The sequence below is a fragment of the Symphodus melops genome (assembly GCF_947650265.1).
Source record: "Symphodus melops genome assembly, chromosome: 4".
NCBI lineage: Eukaryota > Metazoa > Chordata > Actinopteri > Labriformes > Labridae > Symphodus > Symphodus melops.
In genome coordinates this window covers 16890035-16910315 of record NC_136694.1, presented here as the reverse complement: position 1 = coordinate 16910315, position 20281 = coordinate 16890035, and the positions used below count along the sequence as shown (strand labels likewise).

Sequence of the window (20281 nt, the reverse complement as noted above, 5' to 3'; positions counted from 1 at the left end):
TGGACTCTGTTGCTTCGTCTGCTACTTCCGTTTTTTACATCACATCTTAGCTTACTTAACCTCAGGCTGCACTCAGATCAAGGAGGCTGAGGATGGTTAAAAGTCACCTGATATCAGTATGGTCATTAGCGATTTTTACCAGTGCGTGTGTTATGGAGGGTGTGGAAACCAGACTGGAATTATTCATAGCAGTTATTGTTAGACAGATGAGTGTGAACCTGAGATGCAACTATTTCAAGAATTTTAGATAGGAAAGGTAAGTTAGAGATATGACAAAAGTTATTGAAATCTTTGGGGTCTGCACCGAGCAGGAACATGTCAAGAGGTGAAGGAGGACTGTATGATGACCATTAGGGAAAACAGATGGGGGAAGCAAGCTTTTACCAGGAGTAAAATAAAGGTGGTCGGTAGACAGAAAGATGTATGTCAAGAAAAAGCTGTGGTTTCTGGAATGGATGTCATTAAATAGATTTAAAGTCATTGCACTGGAAACAAAGTCAGTTAGTGATGGGAGTGGACAGAGGCCTTTAAACACTTTAGAGGACATCAGAATCAGAATAAATTGGACACAGGGACATAAGATAACAGTTGGCATGTAAAACTCAAGGAAGTATTGGTCAGAGACAAGAAATGAGTTTGACCAGAGATAAATGTCTCATCTAGTCTCCTGCTGCGTTCTTACACCATCCCCTTAGACTTGCTGCTGAAAAAAATACTGACAGCAGGAACTCGGGGTGAAGTCTGGAGTTTCTGCATGAAAGTTTGAGCCTGGTAATGTGCAAGCTTGACCTGTTTTAAAAATGCTTTACATTTCAGGGTAATGGAGAGGAGTCCAAACTGCAGCACTCTTGCTTCCCTGATTGCTTTAGTCATCCTCGGTTTAATGCCTGTGAGGACTTGGTGCAAGGAAGAAAACTACAAATCCCTGACCGAGGTATAACTAGCCACAAGAAGTTGATTTTAAAACCCACATCGTAACAAAAAACATTTATACACTTCCAAAATCAGACAATGATCATTTGCAGTTTTTTTTTCTTTCAGAGAAAGTGTTGTGTTGGTGAAGATACAGCACTGAAGAGGTTTGATGACATTGACTATGACAGCTTTGTGAGTCTAATGGGGAGGAGAAGTGCAGGTCAGCCAAACAGTAAGTTATCCTTTAAGCAAATAACCCACCATCAGTTTCTCTGATACTAGAACACTTTTCTTCTGACCTCAGAACTCTTTTTGCAGGTCACAGAATACAAGAAAAGAAGAACCTAAATTCAATAACTTGAAAGTATGCGGCGTCCATAGACAAATGAAAAATGAAAAAAATGAAATCATTTTTATGTTTTCCTTCCTTAATTCCCCTATCATTCCTCAGAGAATTGTTCTTTTCTGTTTGCAAATGGTAATTTACCCATACAGTACTCCACCTGTTCCCATCTGCTGTCATAAAAAGAGTTCTCTGACGAGCACATGCTTTAAAGAGAATCAGACAAAGAGTCCTTCTCAGTTTAACATAGGCCTCTGTATGTCAAAGTGTAGGCTGTCTTTCAAATATTTGCACTGTATGAATGTGATCCAGGGTGTAAAATGTGATTCGTCTTGTTGTCAGCAGCCTTCAACCTTACAGCATTTTCGAGTCATATAACAACCTGATATACAGTAGCTTTATAATAATGTTGTGTTCTCCTTTTGCAGAACATATGGATCATATCCTGGCTGATCTGTTTGGCCAAAAAAGAAGTGAGTGATAGAAATACAGTACATTGAGCAAATCATGCTGGTAGTAGCGACAAGAAATAATGTTTTAAGATAATGGTGCAAACAAAATTATTTCCAAAAAACGATGAGGATGATAGAAGTGGACATGGCAGCAAAGAAGTGAAAAGATAATCAAAGTGAGGCGAAAAACAAAAGGGGATAAAGCTTGTTCTAAAATGAGGGTGAACTTCTGGTTGGCTTTTAACCATGGCTGTGGAGTTGGCCTTCTTTCTGTTAGACATGGGGGCCAAACACCAGCTCTTGGCTTATACGAGTCGTGTAATGTACAGTAGCTTGCATTGTATGTACAAGCAGTAAATGTACATGCTAATTCTGCAGGGAGTTTGCGCTTCTTGGGGTAATGAGCTAAGGAGGTGGGGCCCAGTTTAAAAGTTGTGATTATAAGCTGCAACAAAAAATAGTTCTGGCTCTAAATTAAAGTTAATTGTTACCAAGAAAAAAACTTATGTACCGTAGTTAAATACAAAAAGGAAACCTAGGGGAAGAAATAATAGTCAAGTTGTTTCAACTTGTAGATATTGGATATAAGCTGCAAATACAATCTAAAGCAATTTTACTAAACCATTTATACATTATAACCATTTTTTATGAATGTTCATTTGCTAAAGTGTAACTGAAACAATCTACAGTATAACTATGTCCTGGACTGTTAACCTTGGATGATTAAGCAGCTGTTTTCTCCTCAAACAGGATTCACTTTCCCATGTGCAGAAGAACATCTACAAAAGAAAGGGCCAGCTATCAACCAGTTGAGGCAGAGGTAAGAAACACAACCCTGCACTCCCTGTTATCGTAAATCTTGTTACTATTCTTGTTATAATCTTGTTATTATTTTTAAAATATTTTCCTGTTCTCTTTACTTAGATTTCAACAAATCCTGTAGTGGAGATGACAAGCCTGCATAGCCGAAACAAATTGTTAAACATCCCCATCATCGAAGTATTCCAAGGAACATGTATTAAGACTTAACCATAGAGTTAAAAAAAATGTAAAAAAACCCATTAAATAATGCATGACGGCTTTTGTACTGTCTCTGTATAGTCATCTGATGTTATGATCCAAAGTGTTGTATACAAATGTTAAAAATAACAAAAATGTACAATAAAATATGCATCATCAAAAGAGATTAGGGTACCATTCAGTTAAACTGTTGCATATGCATGTGTGCTGGCACGCACACACACACACACACACACACACACACACACACACACACGCTCATTTACAGTCTCATGGTATTGACCAGATGTGTTAAGGCCAGCTCCACCAGATTTTTAGAAATTATGTTAATATTATATTTTACTATTTATTAATGATTTACTACATTTATTGTAAGACATATTCCTTGACTTAAACAATAGCCTATCTCAGAGCTAAAAATGCATTTCCTCTTTCCCCTTAATTACTTTTATCTAAATGTTTATAGGATTGGTTAACAACAGCATTTTCTCACAGAATCAGACAATAGACTGTAAATAATGGTGGACGAAGTCTGAGTGACATTGTCCACTGGTACCTGAAGGGGGCGTTATCTGTCGATGGCAGTTGTCAATGCTGGAAATGCTGTATTAAACTAACTTTCAATAAACCGAATGACAGGCTTAGAGCTGCAGCTACAGGGGTCTGAAGCCTCCTGTCAAACGGCTACATTCATGATAGTGTTTGGTCTGGATGTGAAGTAAACTATCTTTGAAAATAAACATCAGAAAGATTCAGCTGCAGAGCATGGAAATGTAGGTGGTTGGTTATGTTTAGGTGAGATGATTGTTTATTATAGATTCTTAATTTGTATAAATGTGTCGAAAATGATGGGAAAGAGACCATGGTTTTCCACTTAGCAATACTAAACAGTGTAGAAGGCCAAAAAAAACGGTAGCGTTTCAAGTGATGAAAGCCGTACAATTAGGAAAGAAGAGGAGAAGGCTATCATCAGAATGGTTGCTTTAACTTGTAAAAGAATCAGAATAAATGTTAGTCATCAAAGGCCACATCAAGCGGGGGAGTAACCCAAACTCCAGACACCACAGTTTCAACTTACCTGGAAATGGTGTCTTGTCATTACTAACTAATCCTTTGATTGCATCATCCCTCAGTTGGTCACATTGCTCTGTGTCTTTAAGGCTTGCATTGTACCACCGGCCAAGGCTCTTCACTGGCAACTCTGAGGCCCCGTTTACACGGAGACAGTGTGACAGAAACTCCGGTGGGGTCGTTGCACACTCATTTAACACACTCATATAGCGAGGCAGACAAAGATTTTATTTGAAATATTTTACCAGGAGAACCTCGATGAGATTAACAATTTCATTTACAAGAGTGTACTGGATTATGGATTGTTGTGAGGTTCATCAGTGAAAAAAAAGTTCCTGAAAAAAAAATCAGTACCTGAATGTCTTGAAATAATATAGAAAACGTCAAAATTCACGAGTGAAACTGGCCTACATATGAAACAAAACTGGAGCAAGATACATCACTTTACAGAGTGGTCTATCCATTTAGTAATAGTTTAAAAAGTCATTACAATAAAATTGGTAAGAATTTGTCTGATTTGTAAAATTATTGTTGTAAGTTGATACTTGTTAACTACAAAAGTGCTTCACTCTTTTTCAAAGGACTGAAGCCAACAGAAAGCAGTTCACCTCGTTGTCTTAAATCTCACCCAAACAAACCGGATAATCAAGAATTCCTCTCCTGAACGAACTCTTCAGGGAATGTTAAGAAAGGAGTGCCTCAACTGAGAAATGCTCAACATGCTTGTTTGTGGGGCCATTTTAGATACAGGTGATGGGTTTTCCATCAATGAGCCAAGCACAATTACCCTGATGGAGCAGCAGGAGGCTCTTTACCAGTTGCTTGAGGGGGATCTGCATCCTGTCTTTTGTCAGTCCTGGATTGATCCTCCCCGTCTCCTCGCGTGTTTACCTGAGGAGCCGGCTTGTTTTTACCCTCCACAGATTTCTTAATATTGTATCCAAGTGGAGCAGGCGGCTGGTAACGGTAACTGTATCCAAAGGCACGCAGGTGATATGTGTAGTACTCCATTAAATACATCTGTGAAGCACCTAAATAGTGGAATGACACTGACAGGTCTGAGCAGCAGTTTGGACCCTGAGGGGGAAACAAACAGAATATGACGTTATGCTAAGAAGTACAGACTCTGAAGGGTCACATTATATCACAGTTTCATGCCTGTGAGAGAATACAAAACATTAATACTATCCAGTAGTAGCAGCAGTGTTTCATTACAGTAAACCATCACTGCGCTTTAAATTGTGACTAGATTAAGAAGAAAAACAAGTAGCTTGATACCAGTTTAAAAACATGATGTGAACTGAACTTGCCTCTGAGATGGGGTAGTAGCAGTAACGCCAATACCAGTAGCTCTTTGGTAACATATTATATATGAGGTGCTCCTCTGGGCTGTGCGTATGAAATGTCTCCCTTTGCATACTGTCTCTGGAGTCCCCTGCCAACACCCCAACTTTCTCCATGCAGCATCCCATTTCAAAGTCCTCTATAGGGGAAGTGTGAGTGCACACATTGGTTTTAAATCCTTCTACAAATCTTCGCAGAGCTTCTTTGCTCAACACATATCCTGCCCCACCACTCATGTAGCCCTGCTTTACGTAGGGCTTAAACCTCCGACCAAAGTAAACCGGCTCCTCGGGTGTGTGGTTGGCGAGAACTAACCGGAGGTTATCTACAATAACATAGGTGTCGTCATCTGCCTTGAGGAACCAATCCGCCTCGTGGATGTGATGCTCATAGACATAATGGTAGGCCTTGATCGTTTTCCAGTACAACTGATCCCGACCCTCCTTCGTGCCTAAGCCCACTGTGGGAAAGTCCGGGTCCTCCACAGAACTCATGAAAATCACAATATTACAGTGTCGACTCCAAGTAGACTTTACATGGCGAGTCTTCTTCTCCAGGTTGCTCGGTCCAGTCATCACCCAGCAAAGAATACGGACCTTTTGGTACAGCTCATCAGCCATGCGGCTGTCCTCTCCTGAACAGAAAAAAAGGTGTGTAGGAGAGGAATGTGTATCAAAAACTTAAAGGTAAACTCCCGCAAATTGTCTAGTTTCAAACAAAGATCTATGGACAACGTTTCGGTACTAGACCTTCATCAGGGAATTTTTTTTGTCAAAATGGGCATGACACCTTGAACAGGAAGTGGCTACAGGTCTGCATACAATAATCATTATGCTGTAAATCAGCAAATTGATAAATAAAAAAAACATCAGCTTCTCCGTTGAGAGCAAACACACAACATGAAAATAAATGCAGAAAGCCTTGGAGGCAATTCTAAGTATTTTGTGGGGATTTATGTTATGAAGTATGAAATATGATACCAACCATTTATTAGCGTTTGATCTGCTGCAGCATTTTGGATTTTATGTTTGGATCTTGGTTTGTCTTTTGGGATCTTGATTTTCCCCTGAACTGAAAATTGTGCACTGGGAAAATATTTAGAATTGCCTCTCAGACTTTTTTTTTGGTATCGACCTTTAACTTTTTGCCTGATGAATGTCTATAATGAAACATTCTCCAACAACGTTTGTTTGCAAGTTAAACAGTGTGCGAGAGTTTATCTTTAAGATAAACAGTTGCTGAAAGAAGTGGTCACATTGAATTCTTACAAAATACAAACCTACAGAAGCACATTGCATTCACCAAAGAAAAAATATTAGACAAAGATCTTGTAATAATGAGAACATAGTTTGCGTTGTCTTTTTTCTTTGGTAAAAGCAATGTGCTTCCACACAAACCTAGTTAAAGACATATGAATTATTCAACTTGGACCTACAAAAGACCTTATGGCGGACCTGTATGATGAGGATGCTCCCGATTGAAAAGGGCAGACCTTTCCCTTTTCCATATCTTAATTTCTTCCTTGAGCGATTCCTGGTCATCACTGACTTTGTTTAAGTTGGTTCCCTGCTCTGACAACAAAGTGCTCTCAAACCGCACCTGCCGCAGGAAAACGTACAGCATGACAGTTCCCACCACGAAACCAACATAGAAGGAGAAGCTGTATATGGGGGCTTTCATGCTGCATCAGATGCCTCGCTGTGGGTCGTTTCAATTCAACTGCTGCTGAAAAAGACACGAGGAGAGATAGCATGCAGAATAAAGTTCATTAAAAGAGCCCCAGAGAGGAGCTGTAAACAACACATCACTTACTGTGCTTGTAAGTGTGACTATGTTGCATGTGTCACTTTACATGAAGGTGTGGTTGGAGTAAATAAAAACGACACAAGTAGAGCTGTTGTTACTTAAATGTATACTTAAGAAGTTTAGGCTTCTGTTAATTTCATTAATTCTAATTGTAAATGGGCTATGTCAATTATAAAAAAAATATACATAATTGTATACCAGAATTAGCTTGCAGTATGTAAATCTGGCAGGAGGTCACAGATAAACAACAGAGTTATAAAGCATTACAAAAAACATAGAGATTCATAACCCCTCCATCTCAGGTCATGTGAAACAGTAAACGACTGCAGATGTGCATCAGATGTGAACTACATATCTCATTTTCAATGATGAAGATGTGCATTTTGAATTGCCACAACCCAGCTTATGGGTCAAGTCAAAAGAGTCAGAAGTTATCAAAGAAAATTAATAATTTATATATATATATATATATATATATATATATATATATATATAAATTCCGGACTATAAGCCGCTACTTTTTTCTCACACTTCGAGCACTGCGGCTTCTACTCCGGTGCGGCTAATGCATGGATTTTTTATGGGGGACAATGAGCTTGTGCCGCAAAAACATTTGACTTCGTCACGTCGGATCTTAATATCAGTCATTTTGCGCTTCATGCACGCACCCTCATCATGGAAAACACACGGAGAAATACATATGATGCAGCTTTCAAGTTAAAGGCGATCGACCTGGCTGTCAAAGAAGCTAACAGAGCTGCTGCACGTTAAGATGACACTGACAGCGACAACAGAGACTGAGGAAGTGAGTAATGAAGTCATTCTGAGGCAGTGAATGGATGGACTTTTTCTTGTGAAATATATTACGGTCATCTTTTTCATCAGCCGTGTTACAGACACCGTCGGCTAGGCTTCGTGTTGTAACGGTTCATGTTGTAAAGTCAGTAGTTGATAATGTGTTCATAATTCCGATTATGTGGAGAGTCAGTGAATGCACCAGCGAGAACGTGTTGAGTGGCTGTATGAGAGAATGCTGGGAGAGAGAGTTGGATTGTTACGGCAAGTTATGTGTTGCTCTCTGCTGTAAACGGCGTGGTCACGGCCGACAGTGATCGGGTTATTAAGTTATTATTTGAACGCTCTCGCCGTCCTTTAACGTCCGTACGGACGCTACAGTATTTGCGGATGTTACCGGTAGCCTACGTCTGTGTAAATAGCTCTTGTTATAGCGTGGACACCTGCGGCTTATAATCAAGTGCGGCTTATATATGTACAAATACATTTATTTACTTATTTTTAGCCGGTGCGGCTTATATCCAGGTGCGCTCAATAGTACGGAATTTACGGTGTATATATATATATATATATATATATAAAAGGTAATGATCAAAAACAAACCACACAACCACATGTTGACAACTAATGATACAGATTAAATGCTCCTCATACCTGTGTGTTTAATCTGTATCAATATTGTTAACATGTGGATACATGTGAAAGCATTATGTGGTGTGAGGTGTTGAAGAGTGCACTTACATAAAGCACTAACAAGCGTCGGCCAGCAGATCTCTGTAGACAAGAACACACCAGGCCCAGGTACAACTGATCCTGTTTATGAGCCTACAGCTAGGAGTGCATTAAAAAGAATCAAAAATCAATCAGTGATAATCACTGATAAGTTTCCCTGTGTGAGCAATTGTACCTCTTTTCCGGGCTAAGTAAACGCTGTCATGTGTCACTCCCTACTTAAAGTGTTTCTCATATTGAGACTCTCTCCCCTCCCAGCTCTGTATTTAAGGTGTGGTTATAGAGCAAGGTGGTGCAGCTCAGCAGACTAAGGAGGAGCCAATCCAATTCAATACTGAAGCAAGATACCGTAAATTCCGGACTATAAGCCGCTACTTTTTTCTCACACTTCGAGCACTGCGGCTTCTACTCCGGTGCGGCTAATGCATGGATTTTTTATGGGGGACAATGAGCTTGTGCCGCAAAAACATTTGACTTCGTCACGTCGGATCTTAATATCAGTCATTTTGCGCTTCATGCACGCACCCTCATCATGGAAAACACACGGAGAAATACATATGATGCAGCTTTCAAGTTAAAGGCGATCGACCTGGCTGTCAAAGAAGCTAACAGAGCTGCTGCACGTTAAGATGACACTGACAGCGACAACAGAGACTGAGGAAGTGAGTAATGAAGTCATTCTGAGGCAGTGAATGGATGGACTTTTTCTTGTGAAATATATTACGGTCATCTTTTTCATCAGCCGTGTTACAGACACCGTCGGCTAGGCTTCGTGTTGTAACGGTTCATGTTGTAAAGTCAGTAGTTGATAATGTGTTCATAATTCCGATTATGTGGAGAGTCAGTGAATGCACCAGCGAGAACGTGTTGAGTGGCTGTATGAGAGAATGCTGGGAGAGAGAGTTGGATTGTTACGGCAAGTTATGTGTTGCTCTCTGCTGTAAACGGCGTGGTCACGGCCGACAGTGATCGGGTTATTAAGTTATTATTTGAACGCTCTCGTCGTCCTTTAACGTCCGTACGGACGCTACAGTATTTGCGGATGTTACCGGTAGCCTACGTCTGTGTAAATAGCTCTTGTTATAGCGTGGACACCTGCGGCTTATAATCAAGTGCGGCTTATATATGTACAAATACATTTATTTACTTATTTTTAGCCGGTGCGGCTTATATCCAGGTGCGCTCAATAGTACGGAATTTACGGTACTTTACCAAGTATCCCGATCTAGTACTGGTTTTAATGCAGTAACTCAGTTACTTTTTGATAGTATAACTACTAACTGTAACTAGTAAATAAGTAAGTCTTTATTTATGAATCACTTTTAAAACACTTTGTTACAAGGTGCTTCGCACATGGAAAAAGTAATGTAACACAAATAAAAACAGGAAAACATGCACAAAAAACACATGCACAAAACAATTAGCATGAGGAAGGGTATTAGATTACATGAAGGCTTGTCTATACAGGTCAAGATTAGATCTTAGATCTGAGTAGATGGTGGGTGGGATATGCTACGAGGTCAGATATGTGGCTGGGGGCGAGGTCGTGCAGTGCTTTGTATATAAGTAACAGGATTTTGTAATGGATTACGAATTTTACTGGGAGCCAATGAAGTGAGGTGTGTGAGGAGATGTGAGGACAATGTGTTAATAAACTGGTTACTAAGTTACCAAGTTACTGTTACTTACATAGCTACATTACAAACATAAAATATTACAAATAATTACAAAATATAAAAGACATAATAAAAATATCTTAGTGTTTATATATGTTCTCAGAGTGCATGTGAAGAAAATACATTAAAAATCCAGTGAGCGTTAATGTAACGCATAAAGAAACAGTTTCAGCCTTCACATTACTGTGATGGCTGATGAGACTCTGTGTTAGGTGGAAGGAGGGGGGAAGGTAGGGACATTGTTGATGAGGCTGACAGCTGAGGGGAAGAAACTGTTCTTGTGACGAGAGGTTTTGATCCTGATGGAGAGTCTCAAACAGTCCATGTGCAGGGTGAGAGGGGCCGGCCACGATCTTACCTGCATGCCTCAGGCTCCTGGAGGTGTACAGGTTGTGGAGAGATGGTAGATTGAAGCCGATCACCTTCTCTGCAGTGCGGATGACGCACTGCAGCCTGCATCTTTTGCTGTGGCTGCAGCGCAGGTCACAAGATGGTCAGCTTCCCACCTGTAAGCAGACTCATTCCCACCACAGAGGAGTCCAATAAGGGTGGTGTCATCTGCGAACTTGAGGAGCTTGACAGAATGGTGAGTGGAGGTGCAGCTGTTAGTGTACAGGGAGACGAGCAGAGGAGAAAGAACACAGCCTTGAGAGGAGCCAGCGCTCATGGTCCTGCTATCTGAGACCTTCTTCCCCAGCTTCACCCGCTGTCTCCTGTCAGACAGGAAGTCTGTGATCCACCTGCAGGTGGAGTCTGGCACATGGGAGCACTGATCCTGGAACAGGGCAGGGATTTATGTATTGAAAGCAGAGCTGAAATACACAAACAGGATCCTGGTGTAGGTTCCTGCTGAGTCCAGATGCTTGGCATTGTCAACCAACCTGTTGGCTCTGTAGGCGAACTGCAGCGAGTCCAGATGAGGGTCTGTGGTATCGTTGAGGTGGAAAAGCACAAGGCACTCAAAAAAACTTCATCACCACAGGGGTCAGGGCGACGAGTCTGAAGTTATTTAGTCCTGTGGCAGGCCAACAACGAATGCTTTCATATAGTCCTTTTTAGATTAGCCAGCAGGCTGGCACTGGCATGTCTCCAATGAGGTGTTAAAACATCTGTATAGAGACAGCTGAATATAAAACAAGAAAACAATAAAGCTCAATCTCCTAATTGATATTTCAATCGAGAAGGACTTCAAGGCGAAAGTCCAGATTTGTACGACTTCCCTTCATCTATCCAGTCTAAACCTAAAGCGGAATGCAGAAGGAAATCAAATGCCCCACTTTAACCACTGTAGCTACAGGTCCATACCTGCTTCTTACTTCGGCAATGCCACTTGGGCTATTCATCCCGACCTATAGGCTAAGCAGTTATGGTTCTCATATGCAGTTGTCTTTTTTCTGTTTTTATCCCCTTCCTTTGTTGTTGCTACGTTTCATCATGGTTTTATTTTTGCCATGATTATTATTGTTAAGATTACCATATACATTATCTTGTCATGCCTAATCCACTCTGAGCGAAGTTGCACTGAACTTTGAGGTTGAGCACATCTTGCCTACACTGACCAAAAAGTGTATTTTTGTTTTGTTTGTGCATGTAGCAGCACTGAATGCTCTAATAATGATCTTTTTAGATTGGATGCCACATGCTGCTTTTGTTTACCTTTAGGTGTTTCATGAACTTTCCCTCTTTTGTTTTCATTGGTCTTGTTTAAACATTTTGTATTGTTTGGAGGACATTTGTGTTGTTTTTAACAGAACATGTAGATGTAATAGGCCATCTCTCGGGTGAAAAACGACGTAGAGCAATAGGTGGTGGAGGATGGCTGCTTTTATTCAGTGTTAGATTAGGCTTTAACACTTTTCTGGCACAGGAGACGCTCTACTACAGTAGCACCGCCATACAGTACTCTATCCCCACCTACAGGCGGAACAGGTAACACAGCACCCAAAAACTGGATTGACAGTTTAACATGCATATTTGTGCTTGTTTTAAGGTATATTGTATAACACCACAATTCGTTTTAGGCAAATTCATCCATTACAAGACTATTTGTTTTAATAGGTTAGTTTGGTTATCCTCCTTTGAAGAGATATACTTACACTGATTGAGCTCATTTCCCTTTTGTCCCCTACTTCTGAATCACCACTCACATGCACCCCAGTGTCCCTTTAGTTGAATGAGTGTTATTTTGCAAATCTTTTTTTTTTGTTTTCCTCAAAGAGCACGTTTATTTTTTTCTTATTGCAGTGCGTGTGCGTTTGTGTTTGGCTCCCTTCACACACACACACTTCACTAGTGGACAGGTAAAACGCTACACTCTGTCACACTCTTGATGTTATATTATTCAGTCAGCGAGTTTGTGTCCCAGGCTCAATTCCAACCCGTTGCTCCTTCTCCTCATGTCATTCTCCACTCTCCTTCCCTGATTTCTGACTCCGCCCACTGCCCTATCTCGCCAATATAGGCCCAAAAATAAATCTTTAAAAAAGAAAATAGAAGCCATATTAAATCATGTATACATGCCTACAAAGTCCTTTATACTGTCACTTGAAAATGATCTGACATAACAATGCAATATCAGTGAAACAAACATACAAGAAAATATTTTATTTATAGTGATTAAAGAACCATTCAGTGAAAACAATGCTGCACACCAATGTGTGCTCACATACTCATACAAACTCATTTACACACTCAAAGGTTTCACTGAATTTACACATTGCTAGCAACATAAATAAACTTCCAATATAAATAAACACTGTACTCCTTTCCCTTTAATAAAATTAGACTGGAACCTGGTGTGTTTATATCTCTAGAAAAAGAAACCATTTTTGGGAGTTCTTGGTCTCAGGACTTTTACATGCAGCTAAAACACTCAACCAGTGAATCCTGTCAGATGTGTAAAGTCAGTTTCTTGTGTTTGGTAATTATTACTAGATCTTTCACAATGTTAGTTTTCTGTTTGGTTACAAAGCAGGTTTCAACTTGTAAGAATAAGAAAACTTAAAATAGAACAAAAAACAAAAAAGAAATGATCCATACCGTGTAAAATAAAACAGTCAATAAAATTCCAGTGGCCAGATTTAAAACATGGAAGGATTCAGTGATAGTTTAAGTTGATCTGAAAGCTTCCTTCTCATAAAGGTGAAGTCACAGTGCAAAGTCATTCATGAAGCAGATGGCTCATTAAGTCTCAGTTCAGAAGGCACAAGCTAATAAGTCATTGTTTACTTCCAGGAGTTTGTGTTTTATTCCAAACATGTCTCCTACTATTGGTGTGTCAGTACACACTCTCACACTAAAGTATTGTGATGTGTGTTTTAAACTGTATTTAGCTTTAAAATACTGTGTGGACTTTTCAGTTAGTACACTGCATGCTAAGTTTAAAGTGTATTTCAACAAAGACGTTTTAATTATTTTGTTTAGACTTCATAAAATGTAATACCAATACAGAAAACATACAGTTTAAAGTAATTTGGTATAAGGTGATTTGTTCTTTGTTATGACGAATCCCTAAAATTAGAAGAAATGAAATATACTGTCTTGCATGGACTGAACTGAAAGGTAGCCTCCCTGCATCATGACAAGAAGCCCATCACCCCAGTCTGCGATTAAAAAGCTCTACTACTGATCAGAGGCATGTTCAAATGAACCAAAAGGTGGAGAACAGAGACTGTGGACTAATAAGAGATCTACGATTAAAAACTAATGAGAGGTACAACAAGTCAATTAATTATTGCCAAGATAAAAAAGCAGAACAACAATAATAGGTCTTTATCACATCTGGAGAAAATCTTTGGCTTGAATGATTTTGTAGGTTTTAAGGATTGAACATGTTTTGCTAAATGGAACATGTTAAATGTATTCATAACATTTTCTTATTCTCCTGACACTGGGTAAAGGCTGCAAGATAATGTCTTCAATTTGAGTCAGAACGATCCATAGATCTGAAAGCATTGTTTGTACTTTGACATAAATGTATCCATTACACTGGTGATGAAGTTCAAAGAGTTAGGCACATACTCAGGACCGAAAACAACAGAAACCAGACATGACACAGGACATGGCCGGATGACACAGCGAACTCATGATGTTTGACTATCAATTAGTTATTTGGGCTTTATGGGTTAGGGTTAAGTCATGACAGGCATTTTTTTAACAGTTCTTTTAAGATATATATTTTTTAATTTATGGAAACCTGATCAGTCAAATTAGAAAAGAAAAAAGTACACTGCAGATGAATCTGTTAAAGGAAATCTGGTTATTAAAACTAATGACATCAAAATCTGAAAAGATTGCATTTGAGACAAAGACAAGCTGTGCATAAAACCCTGTGTTAGAGGCAAACACCAATGCATCAAGCAGTGTGCATGCAACAAGTGTTGACATGATGAATTAAATTGAGGCACTTTGACTTAAAATGATCTAATTCAGACTCCAGATTAGAGGTCCAGCTGCATTGTATCTGGGCCATTTAAATCCAACACTTTTTAAATCACCTCAACGTAAAAAAAAACTCGGTCTCATATAGTTATAAATATCCACTTTCACAAATTCCGTTTCTCAGACTCTGTCCAGGTGGGACAAATGTGTGAATTCTCAATGGCTGAATCTGTTCACCTTCACTTTATCCTTCTGGCCCACTAATAGTGATGATAGTCTGGAACATTCAGTGGCACAGAGTGGGCAGGGAGGCAATGTTATTCACATTGAGGAGCGTTTCACTGCTTTATTGTCTTTGCTGCTCCCCTCAGTTTTTGGTATTAGTTTTCTAGTTGTATTTGTTTGCAGAAATTACATCTTGTAGTTATATTACCATGGAAAACCTCGCCATTAATGAAGACTCCTTGACTTCCTGCATGTGATAGTCTACGACTCCCCCCCATATAAGGTGGCTTTCACATAAAGTTTGGTGGACTCGGTTCGATTCGGGGGTAACATTGCAACATTGTTGCATTTTTCATTTAGTTTGCGTTCAGACTGCGCTTTGTCAAGCGCACCAAAGCCTCTCGAATTATATCCCATACTCCAGTGTCACTAGTTGGGCTGTAGCTGCATTCAGGTGGTGTCGGACACATCTAAAAAACAAATGTAAAATGTACAGAAACGCCTGCTAAAGTCAGAACAATGACCAATGATCAACTTGGGGGGCAAATTAGGTTTGGTTCATATTAAGATACTTTTTAATGGCTTATTGACATATTTAACGTCCACATTTTTTTAAAATATTAGACTACTTGTAACAGAGACATTGCACACATTGTCTTCATAGCATCCAGGCTGTTGTTGTTGTGAAAACATTCCGACTTTTAAAACTGAAAATACGTAAACATACTGAAGTCGGATAGGTAACTTTCCAATTCCGAGGAGCACCTGAATGCAGCATGCAGCTCTGATCAGTAGCTGCTGTGATCCAGCCAGCACTATGACCTCAAAGTAAACACAAGATAGAGGAAGATTGGCATGCTAACGATTGCCATATTCGCCAAAATCCAATTGTCATCATATACAGATGGTCAAATTCAACCCACAATGCATTGTGTTTTGGGTCAATTCCCTGGTTTGGTCCGGAATGCGTTCTCCCCTACAGCGAACCGAACTCTTGTGCACTTAGAAGAGAACCGAGACGCCCGGTTTTAAGCGGACCAGAGTTGTGATTTTTGGTCCGCACCAGATTTCGTTTGAGCGTTCACATCACCGCAAACCAAACAAACTATCCGACAAACTGCACCAGAGTTTGTTTCAAGCGGACCAAACCGCTTAGGTGTAAAAGCGCCCTAAAACAAACCACAGCTTTTGAGTTGAGTAAGCGAGGCTGACAAAGATTTTATTTGAAATATATTTAACCAGGAGAACCTCAATGAGATTAACAATCCCATTTACAACAGAGTACTGGAGGTTCACCCGTGAAAAAAAGTTCCTGAAAAAAATCAGGACCTGAATGTCCTGAAATAATATAGAAAACGTCAAAGTTCATAAGTGAAACTGGCTTATGAATGAATGAAACAAAACTGGAGCAAGTTACATCACTTTACAGAGTGGTCAATTAAAGTTTGGTGGGTTTGTAATAGTTTAAAAAGTCATTACAATAAAATTGGTAAAATGATTTTCTATGATTTGTAAAATAATTGGTTCTCATATAAAGTTGATACATCTAAAAAGGAAAAGGATGCTTTAACTTATTTTCAAATGACTGAAGCTAACAGCAAGCAGTTCACCTCAATAATCTCAACCAAACAAACTTGAAATTGTCAATTATTTAAGTCCTAAAATAATTGAAGGAATGCCTTGGCGGAGAAAAACAGGTGAAATGTTTCCTTCCAATGAGCCAAGAATAACAAGCAAACATTTAAAAAAAAAAAAAAACACTCTACCTTATGACAGATTCCCTTCACACACCCAAACAGCCTTCTGGTTTACCCTGATGGAGCAGCAGGAGGGTCTTTACCAGCGGCTTGAGGGGGATCTGCATCATGTCTTTTGTCAGTCCTGGATTGATCCTCCCCGTCTCCTCGCGTGTTTACCTGAGGAGCCGGCTTGTTTTTACCCTCCATAGATTTCTTAATATTGTATCCAAGTGGAGCAGGCGGCTGGTAACGGTAACTGTATCCAAAGGCACGCAGGTGATATGTGTAGTACTCCATTAAATACATCTGTGAAGCACCTACATAGTGGAATGACACTGACAGGTCTGAGCAGCAGTTTGGACCCTGAGGGGGAAACAAACAGAATATGACGTTATGCTAAGAAGTACAGACTCTGAAGGGTCACTTTATATCACAGTTTCATGCCTGTGAGAGAATACAAAACATTAATACTATCCAGTAGTAGCAGCAGTGTTTCATTACAGTAAACCATCACTGCGCTTTAAATTGTGACTAGATTAAGAAGAAAAACAAGTAGCTTGATACCAGTTTAAAAACATGATGTGAACTGAACTTGCCTCTGAGATGGGGTAGTAGCAGTAACGCCAATACCAGAAGCTTTTTGGGAACGTATGTGTGAGGTGCTGCTCAGGGACAAATGGATGAAATGTCTCCCTTAGCATACTGTCTCTGGAGTCCCCTGCCAACACCCCAACTTTCTCCATGCACCGTCCCATTTCAAGGTCCTCTGTAGAGGAAGGGTGAGTGCACACATTGGTTTTAAATCCTTGTACAAACCTTCGCAGAGCTTCTTTGCTCAACACATATCCTGCCCCACCACTCATGTAGCCCTGCTTTACGTAGGGCTTAAACCTCCGACCAAAGTAAACCGGCTCCTCGGGTGTGTGGTTGGCGAGAACCAACCGGAGGTTATCTACAATAACATAGGTGTCGTCATCTGCCTTGAGGAACCAATCCGCCTCGTGGATGTGATGCTCATAGACATAATGGTAGGCCTTGATCGTTTTCCAGTACAACTGATCCCGACCCTCCTTCGTGCCCAAGCCCACCGTGGGAAAGTCCGGGTCCTCCACAGAACTCATGAAAATCACAATATTACAGTGTCGACTCCAAGTAGACTTTACATGGCGAGTCTTCTTCTCCAGGTTGCTCGGTCCAGTCATCACCCAGCAAAGAATACGGACCTTTTGGTACAGCTCATCAGCCATGCGGCTGTCCTCTCCTGAATAGAAAAAACAAACATGAATATTCCCATTAAATTCAAAGCTTCAAATACACTGCAACATTGTCCACCGAACAGGCTGCCCAGATTTGAGTCTGGCCTGTGGCTCCTTTTCTGCATGTCATTACTCACTCTCTCCATGTTTTGCTACTGGGTCCATTATCCTATCCAATAAAAGGCAAAAAAGCCCAAAAATAAGTCAGACATAGAGGAATATTTTGGTTAGTTTAAATCAGGGAAGCTGTAACTTTGACCTAGTGGTTGATAAACATTTGTTGAAAGTGTCCACTTTAATCCTCACAACACACAAACCTAGTTAAAACACGTTCTGAATGATTTAAAACAAAACCTCTCAAAGACTGTTTCCTTATGGCGAACCTGTATGATGAGGATGCTCCAGATTGAAAAGGGCAGACCCTTCCTTTTTCCATATATTCACTTCTTCCTCGAGTTGTTCCTTGTCATCATCATTGACTCTGTCATCAAAGTTGTTTCCTTGATGTGGTGACAAAGTCCTCTCAAACCACACCTGCTGTAGGAAAACGTACAGCGTGACGGTTCCCACCACGAAACCAGCGTAGAAGGAGAATCGGAACAAGAGGGCCTTCATGATGGACCAGCTGTCTCACCTCACTGTGGGTGGTTTCAAGTCGAAAGCGGCTGAATAGAAATGCACAGAGGAAAGTTTGATTAAAGTGGTCTCAGTGCGGAGCTGCCAACTCCACGTCACCTCACGCTGTTGGTCAGGGTCTGAATACATGTGGGCTGTCTAACCAATTCAAGGAGTGGTTTACTTACCATTGGTACTGCAGATACCATAGCAGCTCTCTCATCCCACAGCTACGTTACTGTTCATGAAAATATCATCTTTAAAAAATAGAGCAACCTTTTTTGTTTTCCTTTTCTCCACTGGATGTTAACTTAGCTCAGCTAGCTACACTAAAATGGGGCCAACGATTAAAGATGTCTGAAAACATTAAGAGAGCGGATAAAACAAGTCAAGGAGTTAAAACCGAGGACATTAGGCAAACAATAACTGTGTTGTCATCCCTTCATTAATGGCTCTTAGTTGACTCGACGGCAGGCGTTAGCTCACTGGCTATAGACCGTTATTTACTCGACACTTCAGCGCTAAGTGAGCAGCCCTGTCAACATATACCGAGTAAGCTGACATGCACTGAACGCTTTTCAGTGTCTGAAATAAACCCCGCACATAAAGAGTAAAACATTGACTAAAATGCCTACATAAAATCGACGCTGTAAAAACTATCTCTAACTCTAACTTATCCAGCTGCTTACTTCCGTTTCCCTCCCCGACAAAACACTACAAACAACTTCCGGTCAGGGGTTTCAAAACAGAAGTTAAAGTGTTGTCCGCCAGCAAATAAATATTATTTATATTATTGTAATATGATATGATCATCAAATGTTTTTATTATATGCTACATATTGTAGTTGACTGTGCAGTGTAAAGCTGTCAAATTATGCTGTTAACACTGCTGTGAGTTTGCGGTTTGCGGTTTGCTGCTGGTCAATATTTAATCAACGTTTACGTCCATTAGAACTGTGTGGTACAATTTACAGTCTATGGTCTGGTAATACAGAAAAGGTTCAGTCTTTTTAAATACAACTTTGATAAAATTAATTAAAGTATCCCGATCTTTCCATAATATAAATTTTTTAAATATCAATCATTTTTACGTGTAACGTTTTACGTTACGCTAACTCGTGTTACACTTAAACACAGCGCCTGCGGCTTCAAGTCATGAATGGTGCGCAGTCACACCCTGCATGCCTTCATCTGAAGGAATGTATTTAAACATTGTAAAATAAAGGGGAATTGGTTGGGTTATGGAAAAGCATAGAAATGAGAGTCCTGGGCTGGGTTCCTTTTTTAATTTGTCAAAAGAAAAGAAAAAGTCAAATGTAATGCCAAAGTTTTGTTCCTAATACAGTTATTGAGGCTAAGTCGAGATAGCAATTTCCTCATTGTGTTTGGCCTTTTAACTGAACTGTGCGGTGAAAGTAAGCGTGCCTTGCCTTTTTATTGCCTGAGCCCATTGTTGATCTCTGTTTACATAGTAAGGGATCATACAGCCTGATTCTCACCACACCTCACTAATTCCTGATTTCAATGTACAGTAGTTTCCCTGTGTAGCCATGATAGACTTTAAGTACAAGATTCAGAAAAATAAATCTGCCATGCTGATCACAGAAAAAAAAAGTCATGTAGAAAAAAGCTTTGTTGCTCATAAAATTTCACTTAAAGGCAAATTGATCACGTGTTAAGCGCTTCCCTGTACCATTATTCTTTACAAACGACTGATTTAATTGGAACCCCCCCTCCCTTTTTTTTTTTTTTTAAATCCTTATAGATGGACTTCTTCCTGCTTATGTACAGTATATCTCATCTCCAGCCGCTGGGCACTGGCTGTGAATTAATCAATCAATAATTTAAATTTTTACAAAGTTTTTTTTATAACTCAATCACACATTCAAATAATACTTCATGTACAACAGAG

At 39.9% G+C, this 20281-nt stretch overlaps 3 protein-coding genes across 3 annotated transcripts; 1 reads left to right on the top strand and 2 right to left on the bottom strand.

The window, feature by feature from the left end:
- Positions 1–269: 269 nt before the first annotated feature.
- On the top strand, positions 270–2851 carry tac3b (tachykinin precursor 3b; the record flags this gene model as incomplete). The annotated part of the gene is made up of 6 exons (XM_079342448.1): positions 270–325; positions 817–934; positions 1042–1147; positions 1687–1731; positions 2461–2530; positions 2635–2851. The coding sequence occupies 6 exons, from the start codon at positions 270–272 to the stop codon at positions 2651–2653; spliced, it is 414 nt and encodes a 137-aa protein (XP_079198574.1). The 3' UTR covers positions 2654–2851.
- Positions 2852–4178: 1327 nt separating this feature from the next.
- On the bottom strand, positions 4179–6825 carry LOC306822117 (glycoprotein-N-acetylgalactosamine 3-beta-galactosyltransferase 1-B-like; the record flags this gene model as incomplete). Its single annotated transcript, XM_079340870.1, has 3 exons — positions 4179–4878; positions 5112–5779; positions 6600–6825. The coding sequence occupies 3 exons, from the start codon at positions 6823–6825 to the stop codon at positions 4585–4587; spliced, it is 1188 nt and encodes a 395-aa protein (XP_079196996.1). The 3' UTR covers positions 4179–4584.
- Positions 6826–12743: 5918 nt separating this feature from the next.
- On the bottom strand, positions 12744–19120 carry c1galt1lb (core 1 synthase, glycoprotein-N-acetylgalactosamine 3-beta-galactosyltransferase 1, like b). The gene is made up of 5 exons (XM_079340869.1): positions 18558–19120; positions 18138–18419; positions 17095–17759; positions 13449–16861; positions 12744–13417 (listed from the first exon to the last, which is right to left on the bottom strand). The coding sequence occupies exons 2-4, from the start codon at positions 18367–18369 to the stop codon at positions 16568–16570; spliced, it is 1191 nt and encodes a 396-aa protein (XP_079196995.1). The 5' UTR covers positions 18370–18419; positions 18558–19120; the 3' UTR covers positions 12744–13417; positions 13449–16567.
- Between the last annotated feature and the right edge of the window lie 1161 nt (positions 19121–20281).